Below are 9,096 nucleotides of genomic sequence, written 5' to 3'. Positions count from 1 at the left end.
TTTTGCAGCAATTACAGCTGCAAGTCTCTTGGGGTATGTCTCTATAAGCTTGGCACATCTAGTCACAGGGATTTCTGCTCATTCTTCAAGGCAAAACTGCTCCAGCTGCTTCAAGTTGGATGGGTTCCGCTGGTGTACAGCAATCTTTAAATCATACCACAGCTTCTCAATTGGATTGAGGTCTGGGCTTTGACTAGGCCATTCCAAGACATTTAAACCACTCAAGTGTTGCTTTAGCAGTATGCTTAGGGTCATTGTCCTGCTGGAAGGTGAACTGCCGTCCCAGTCTCAAATCTCTGGAAGACTGAAACAGGTTTCCCTCAAGAATTTCCCTGTATTTAGTGCCATCCATAATTCCTTCAATTCTGACCAGTTTCCCAGTCCCTGCCGATGAAAAACATTGATGGTGTTCTCGGGGTGATGAGAGGTGTTGGGTTTGCACCAGACATAACGTTTTCCTTGATGGCAAAAAAGCTCAATTTTAGTCTCATCTGACCAGAGTACCTTCTTCCATATGTTTGGGGAGTCTCCCACATGCCTTTTGGCGAACCCCAAATGTGTTTGCTTAGTTTTTTTCTTTAAGCAATGGCTTTTTTCTGGCCACTCTTCCGTAAAGCCCAGCTCTGTGGAGTGTATGGCTTAAAGTGGTCCTATGGACAGATACTCCAATCTCCGCTGTGGAGCTTTGCAGCTCCTTAAGGGTTATCTTTGGTCTCTTTGTTGCCTCTCTGATTAATGCCCTCCTTGCCTGGTCTGTGAGTTTTGATGGGCGGCCCTCTCTTGGCAGGTTTGTTGTGGTGCCATATTCTTTCCATTTTTTAATAATGGATTCAATGGTGCTTCGTGGGATGTTCAAAGTTTCTGATATTTTTTTATAACCCAACCCTGATCTGTACTTCTCCACAACTTTGTCCCTGACCTGTTTGGAGAGCTCCTTGGTCTTCATGGTGCCGCTTGCTTGGTGGTGCCCCTAGCTTACTGGTGTTGCAGACTCTGGGGCCTTTCAGAACAGGTGTATATATACTGAGATCATGTGACAGATCATGTGACACTTAGATTGCACACAGGTGGACTTTATTTAAGTAATTATGTGACTTCTGAAGGTAATTGGTTGCACCAGATCTTATTTAGGGGCTTCATGGCAAAGGGGGTGAATACATATGCACGCACCACTTTTCCATTATTTTTTTATATATATTTTTTTGAAACAAGTTATTTTTATAATTTCACTTCACCAATTTGGACTATTTTGTGTATGTCCATTACATGAAATCCAAATAAAAATCAATTTAAATTATAGGTTGTAATACAACAAAATAGGAAAAACGCCAAGGGGGATGAATACTTTTGCAAGCCACTGTATAGTGTATTTGGGAAACTGAACGAACTGAATGCAAGCATGCCGGGGAAATACAAAAGGGTTTGGAAATGGGTTTCCATGGCCGAGCAGCCGCACACAAGCCTAAGATCACCATGCGCAATGCCAAGTGTCGGCTGGAGTGGTGTAAAGCTCCAATGGACAAATCTGGGTTTGGCGAATGCCAGGAGAACGCCACCTGCCCCAATGCATAGTACCAACTGTAACGTTTGGTGGAGGAGGAATAATGGTCTGGGGCTGTTTTTAATGGTTCGGGCTAGGCCCCTTAGTTCCAGTGAAGGGAAATCTTAAAGCTACAGCATACAATGAAATTCTAGACCATTCTGCGCTTCCAACTTTGTGGCAACAGTTTCATGTTTCAGCATGACAATGCCCCTATGCACAACGCGAGGTCCATACAGTAATGGTTTGTCGAGATTAGTGTGGAAGAACTTGACTGGCCTGCTCAGAGCCCTGACCTCAACCCCAATCGAACATCTTTGGGATGAATTGGAACGCCGACTACGAGCCAGGCCTAATCGCCCAACATCAGTGCCTGACCTCACTAATGCTCTTGTGGCTGAATGGAAGCAAGTCCACGCAGCAATGTTTCAACATCATGTGGAAAGCTAGACAGAGGCTGTTATAGAAGCAAAGGGGGGACCAACTCCAAATTAATGCCTATGATTTTGGAATGAGATGTTCGACGAGCAGGTGTCCACATACTTTTGGTAATGTAGTGTATCAATTGCAGACGGTTTCATAGCGTAGCAGGCTTAACCATTCACCATGGGAATGATTCAAGTGCAACGGTCAAGTGCGGCCTTTTTCCCACGAACTCTGGTAGACTTTTAACTTTTAGATTATAATCATTTTCATTTATATTTTGAAGGGTAACCACATTACAATGATTTTGAGAGGGTTAGGCCAGGGTTTTGAAATTCTCCCGTGACCCCATTTTCATATCAGGCAACCCCACATGGGGTTGCGACCCCTAGTTTGGGAACAGCTGGCCTAGCTTGAACAGCCTCTAGTGACCTGGTCTAGTGGTAGCTGCTTCATAACTGTCGAGGCAGCCTGGTCTCATAGACTAGACGTAACATAGTAAATGTAGATCCAGGACCATCTAATTAGTTGATCTGTTCAAATAAAATAAAATAATGTTTTATTTGTCACATGCGCCGAATACAACAGGTGTAGACTTTACAGTGAAATGCTTACTTACAAGCCCTTAACCAACAATGCAGTTTTAAGAAAATAAGTGTTAAGAAAGTATTTACTTAAATAAACTGAAGTAAAAAATAGATAAGTAAAAAACAAAATATAGAAGAAAATAGAAAATAATTTAAGAGCAACAATAAAATAACAGTAGTGAGGCTATATACAGGGGGTACTGGTACAGAGTCAATGTGCGGGGGCACAGGTTAGTCAAGGTAATTGAGGTAATATGTACATGTAGGTAGAGGTAAAGTGACAATGCATAGATAATAAACAGAAAGTAGCAGCAACATAAAAAATGGGGTGGGGGGACAATGCAAATAGTCCGGGTAGCCATTTGATTAGCTGTTCAGGAGTCTTATGGTTTGGGGTTAGAAGCTCTTAAGAAGCCTTTTGGACATAGACTTGGCGCTCTGGTACCATTTGCCATGCGGTAGCAGAGAGAACAGTCTATGACTAGAGTGGCTGGAGTCTTTGGAAATGTTTAGGGCCTTCCTATGACACCACCTGGTGTAGAGGTCCTGGATGGCAGGAAGCTTGGCCCCAGTGATGTACTGGGCTGAACGTACTACCCTCTCAATGAGAATGGGGCCGTGCTCTCTCCTCCTTTTCCTGTAGTTCACAATCATCTCCTTTGTCTTGATCACGTTGAGGGAGAGGTTGTTATCCTGGCATCACACGGCCAGGTCTCTGACCTCCTCTCTATAGGCTGTCTCATCGTTGTTGGTGATCAGGCCTACCACTGTTGTGTCTTCGGCAAACTTAATGATGGTGTTGGAGTCATGCTTGGCCATGCAGTCATGGGTGAACAGGGAGTACAGGAGGGGACTGAGCACGCACCCCTGAAGGGCCCCGTGTTGAGGATCAGCGTGGCAGAGGTGTTGTCACCTACCCTTACCACCTGGGGGCGGCCCGTCAGGAAGTCCAGGATCCAGTTGCAGAGGGAGGTGTTTAGTCCTAGGGTCCTTAGCTTAGTGATGAGCTTTGAGGGCACTATGGTTTTGAACGCTGAGCTGTAGTCAATGAATAGCATTCTCACATAGGTGTTCCTTTTGTCCAGGTGGGAAAGGGCAGTGTGGAGCGCAATAGAGATTGCATCATCTGTGGATCTGTTGGGGTGGTATGCAAATTGGAGTGGGTCTAGGGTTTCTGGGATAATGGTGTTGATGTGAGCCATGACCAGCCTTTCAAAGCACTTCATGGCTACAGAAGTGAGTGCTACGGGTCGGTAGTCATTTAGGCAGGTTACCTTAGTGTTCTTGGGCACAGGGACTATGGTGGTCTACTTGAAACATGTTGGTATTACAGACTGTCAGGGACATGTTGAAAATGTCAGTGAAGACACTTGCCAGTTGGTCAGCGCATGCTCGGAGTACTCGTCCTGGAAATCCGTCTGGCCCTGCGGCCTTGTGAATGTTGACCTGTTTAAAGGTCATACTCACATCGGTTACGGAGAGCGGGATCACACAGTCGTCGGGAACAGCTGATGCTCTCATGCATGCTTCAGTGTTGCTTGCCTCGAACCGAGCATAGAAGTGATTTAGCTCGTCTGGTGGCTCGTGTCACTGGGCAGCTCACGGCTGTTACGATTGGTATGGCTACAAAAGACAGATGGTTGCTTAAAGCAAAAATGAAAGTAGGGTGTTATGTCGTGGTGGATGGATGGGCCTATAATGCGAACGTCTAGTAACCCAAAGGTTGCAAGTTAGAATGTCATCACGGACAACAACATTTGAACTAATTAGCAACTTTTCAAGAACTTACTACTTTTTAGCTACTTTACAACTACTTAGCATGTTAGCTAACCCTTCCCCCAACCCTAACCTTAACCCTTTTAGCTAACTCCTAAAGTGAACTCTAATCTTAACCCTAACCCCTAGCCTAGCTAACGTTAGCCACCTAGCTAGAATTTGTAACATATCATATGTTTTGAAAATGCATAACATATTGTAAGATTTGACATTCGTAACATATTGTACGTTTGTAAATCAGTAACATATAATACGAATTGTAATTCGGAACATATCATACAAAATGGTTGATGGACAGCCACAAATGAATACATACCATAGGACACTTTCCATATCATACTAAACGGAGTGTCTCGGATTTACGTACAGAATAATACCATATGCTCTGAGACCAAGTTGGTTGAGGGGATTCCCTCAAGCCTATGAACATAAACAGATCTCTGTTCCTATCCTCAAGCATGCTGCGCAGTGAAGAATACGAACACAAAACAAGTTTTACTCGAAAATCCCCTGTCCTCGGTGTCGTTGGTGTTTTATATAATCCACCTAGTTAATATTGTCCTTATCGACCAGTGAGCCTACGAAACGTAAGTAGCGTACAGTAACAGATGTACTGGATGATGTAGCCTATGCGCGTAATGAAACGCATTAAAATGTAAACCGTGATCATTTTCACCTTTATTGGGGATTCTACTTCTTGTTGTTAGTTAGCCAAACTCTTTGTAACACTTACATTTTACCAACAATGTAAACAAATAATGTATCAATGAAATTCAGTTATCATGAAATTGACGTCTGCGTGAGACAAGTAGGCATGTTTAACTCAAAGCATGTAGTATTTAAAATATGGATGTGATTCCCCCCCCCCCCCTCACATGTAAGTTTCTTTTTACAGGTCTACTCAAAAGCATGTGGAATGAAGACAAGCCATCTCAAAGCTTTTTTTGGCTTCACTGAATTTCTCAGGTAGCTATAGCTATCATATTACATCATCTTATCAAGTGTAAACATGCAGGGTGTGTCCGGTATTGCGCTGCAGTTTAGGTTACAGAGTAAAAGGTCAACTCATCTGACATCATTATAACTGGATGATGCCCACACTAGTATGTATCCATCTTTAAATTATATGTTTAATCTCTTTAAATAAGCCATGCTATTGCATTTTAATTCAGTTCACATGGGCTCTGATTGCACTAAGTGATGATATTTCTAAGATAAAGCTAAGTTACAAAACCAGAAGGTCAGATACAGGTAACTGCCGAAATAAAGGAAACACCAATATAAAGTGTCTTAATATGATGTTGGGCCACCATGCAGCCTTGTCTCATAGACTAGATGTAACATAGTAAAAGTAAATTGGATTTCAAATTATACTGAACAAAAATATAAATGCAACATGCAACAATTTCAATGATTTTTCTGAATTACAGTTCATATAAGGACATCAGTTAATTGAATTAAATTCATTAGGCCCTAATCTATGGATTTCACATGACTGGGAATGCAGATATGCATCTGTTGGTCACAGATACCTTTAGGGGCATGGATCAGAAAACCTTTACTTGCCTCATGCGCTCCAGCGACTCCTTGTCGCGGGACGGGCGCCTTCAGCCTGACTTCGGTCATCAGTTGAACGGTGTTTCCTCCGACACATTGGTGCAGCTGGCTTCCGGGTTAAGCGGGCGGGTGTTAAGAAGCGTGGTTTGCCGGGTCATGTTTCGGAGGACGTATGAATCGACTTTCGCCTCTCCCGAGCCTGTTGGGGAGTTGCAGCGATGAGACAAGATCGCAATTGGATATCACGATATGGGAGAAACAGGGGCTAAAAAACATATACAAATAAATTAAAAAGAAGATGTAGGTAGGCTATCACAATGCTGTATTTGAAGTCGCATGGCCAGGAATCAGATTTGTATCTGGCTTCAAACCATCTACGATGGTGGTTTGAAATGTGGCTTGACATATCTGATTCCATGTGCTTTTTGGCTGTTCAGACTGCAGGAAAAATTACAGTTTCTAATTGGATATGCAAAAGAATAGGATTTGAGTCACTTCAAACTGCCAATGTGAAAAAGGCTTTAGTTAGCCAACCTCTTGATATTTTTCATCCACATATAACTGATAAAGTTTAAATAGGCCTACTTCATCAGTTATCATGAATCTTGGTATGTCTTACTAAGACAAGTATAGCCATGCATGTTGTAACTCAAGGCATGTAGTATTTTCAGTATATGGATGTGATCCACATTGTTTTTCACATGTAAGATTTCTTTTTACAGGTCTACCCAAAAGCATGTGGGATGAAAAGACAATTGTCATCTCACAGCTTCTTTCGACTTCATTACTTTTCTCAGGTAGCTAGTTATCAAATTCCATCATCTTATCATGTGTACATTTGTATACAAACATTTAGTATTATTTAGAATGTTAGTTTTACAACAACCGTCACCAAGAATCACAAAAGTATCACAGTATCTTTGGAGATATAATACAAGATAATTTAAGTTTCTCCCTAATCAATGGCTGTATTATCTGTCTCCTTCCTTAGTCATTATTGAGGTTCAGTTCCTTATTTCAACTATGGGAGTGGCAGCTCCGGGCAGTGACATCACCCTTAGCTGCTCTTTCCCTCCGTCTGAAAACCTGAACCTCAACCACCTGATCGTCAACTGGCAGCATGGAGAATCAGAGGTGGTCCACAGCTATTACTATGGGAGAAATCAGCTGGAAAGACAGAGTGTTGTTTACAAGGGACGCACTCATCTGTTTGAAGACCAGCTCACTGTGGGAAATGCCTCACTTAGACTGAGTGGTGTGCAGCCGAGTGACCAGGGCCAGTACACCTGTGATGTGACAGATGAACAGGGAAGCACCCAGGAAAAGCTACTACTTTTAGTGGCAGGTTAGAGAGTATGTATTTTTGTCCGATCAGATTTTTCAGAAATCTTCTATCTATGGGGGATTAAGAGACAAATAAGTATTAAGCTATCTGCACAAAATCAGCTCATAGTCATCTACTTGTCTAAAACCTTTTGCAGTTAGAGTTCTCTTATGTTAAGAGTTTAATATGAGTATTGTTGTTTACCCCTAGCCCCCTTCATGGAGCCCCAGCTCTCTGTACAGTCATCCTGTGACAGCTTCATCATCACCCTCAACTCCTCCCAGGGTTTCCCCCAGCCTAATGTGCTGTGGACAGACTCCATTGGAGGAGACATCTCCAATCAGAGCCACAGCCATATTGGCCTGGACAGCAGGGGGCGCTATGAGGTCCACAGCTCCATGGAGGTCAGGCCAAACGGTACACTCACCATCATTACTGAAATGAGACTGGATGTTCTCAATCAAAGCTTCACCCGCTCGCTCACCCTCCACCCACTCCCAGGTAAAGTTGTGACCTACCAACAGGTTTAGGGGTAGAGCAATGTGACCAAGTATGGATCACTGATTTATTAAACCATTGCATAATCACTAAGGGCTAAACCCTGACGAGATAGTGTGTTACTCTTACACAAGTCTGCAATGTATGAATTCTAGACACAATTTGTAGTCAAACACACCCATCTTAAATAAGGATTTGACATTTCACTTCATGAGGGCAAATGAGTCATATGAGCATTGTGTATAGATGTACTGCATGCAAGAATAACACCATTTCCACAGGGGGCCAGTATGAAATATGTATGCACTCAATAATTGTAAGTCGCTCTGGATAAAAGCGTCTGCTAAATGACTAAAATGTAAATTGGATCACTAAAAATACCATTGTAGAGTGCAACTTCCCATGAGAGGAACTGTTCACAATGACCTCAATGAAATGTTCAGTGACCAGGCAGTACTACTAGAGGAAGAGGTATTTGGGAGGTGAAGCTGAAAGCCTGTCTCTTTCTCTCTTCTCTTCTACAGAATGCTGTGAGGTGCCTCTTGCAACCAGGGGCAGACCGGCTTTGGTATTATTAGGGATAGTTCTCTTGGCAGCATTAGCAATGTCACTCATTTTGTACTACAGACACAAGCCTGAAACACACCAACACCAGATGGTCCCACGTGATGATACAACAGGACAAGATGAGGCTCATGAAACAGAGACTTGATACGTCATGACAGAAAACTAGTTTGAGAAGTCTAAGTTTACAGCACTGTGTTTCAGTGTCACAAATATAGGTGTGTTGTTGCCTTTGAAAAATGTCCACACCCTCTTGGTTAAGTAGTATAGGGTACTTTCGTAATTAAAGGAGATGAACTCCCAATTGTGTTTTAAGTTTTTTGATGAAATATTTTTTTATAGAAGGTGTCATTTAAAAATGTTGATAGTAAAAAGTTGCCAAAATTGCTACATATTGGATAGGAGAAATTACAATTTGGCTAAATGTATACCATACATATAAATCGTTGGATAACAAACATAATGGTGTAATGGTGGAAGTGTAAAGCTAATGACTATAAAAGTGTGCTGTTTTCTATCGATTTATACAGCTTGTGTTATAAGGGAGGTCCAAGACAGGTTGAATTAATTTGCATACACAGTGGGACCAGGGAATCTGGTCACAATATGGACGCAGTGGGCAGATAAGAGACAGATTTTATTACAATGTGTAGACACAACAAATCTCGATAAGATATTGATAGGATCATCTTGAACGAATGAGGATAACCACACGTTAACTGTGGCTAGAGTCAGACATATGGAAGGCACAGGCCAATAAAGAGGTGGTGGTAGCCATTTTCTTTGATGTAGAGAATGCCTATGATATGATGTAGAAGGAAGGTCTG

The 9,096-nt window shown here is 42.3% G+C and overlaps 1 protein-coding gene across 1 annotated transcript; it reads left to right on the top strand.

The window, feature by feature from the left end:
- Positions 1 to 4,731: 4,731 nt before the first annotated feature.
- On the top strand, positions 4,732 to 8,785 carry LOC311140345 (CD276 antigen-like). The gene is made up of 6 exons (XM_084175367.1): positions 4,732 to 4,913; positions 5,222 to 5,292; positions 6,606 to 6,680; positions 6,875 to 7,228; positions 7,418 to 7,708; positions 8,230 to 8,785. Exons 3-6 carry the CDS (start codon positions 6,620 to 6,622, stop codon positions 8,415 to 8,417), a joined length of 894 nt encoding a protein of 297 aa, XP_084031493.1. The 5' UTR covers positions 4,732 to 4,913; positions 5,222 to 5,292; positions 6,606 to 6,619; the 3' UTR covers positions 8,418 to 8,785.
- The last annotated feature ends 311 nt before the right edge of the window (positions 8,786 to 9,096 follow it).

The sequence above is a fragment of the Coregonus lavaretus genome (genome assembly GCF_964263955.1).
Source record: "Coregonus lavaretus genome assembly, chromosome: 13".
NCBI lineage: Eukaryota > Metazoa > Chordata > Actinopteri > Salmoniformes > Salmonidae > Coregonus > Coregonus lavaretus.
This window is presented reverse-complemented; position numbering and strand designations above follow the sequence as displayed.

Bases quoted from the DNA above. Each gene is read 5' to 3' on its own strand.
- LOC311140345 (XM_084175367.1), top strand. From the start codon at position 6,620: ATGTGGGATGAAAAGACAATTGTCATCTCACAGCTTCTTTCGACTTCA. The intron at 6,681-6,874 runs GTAGCTAGTTAT...CTCCTTCCTTAG, and splicing joins GACTTCATTACTTTTCTCAG to TCATTATTGAGGTTCAGTTC. The intron at 7,229-7,417 runs GTTAGAGAGTAT...GTTTACCCCTAG, and splicing joins GCTACTACTTTTAGTGGCAG to CCCCCTTCATGGAGCCCCAG.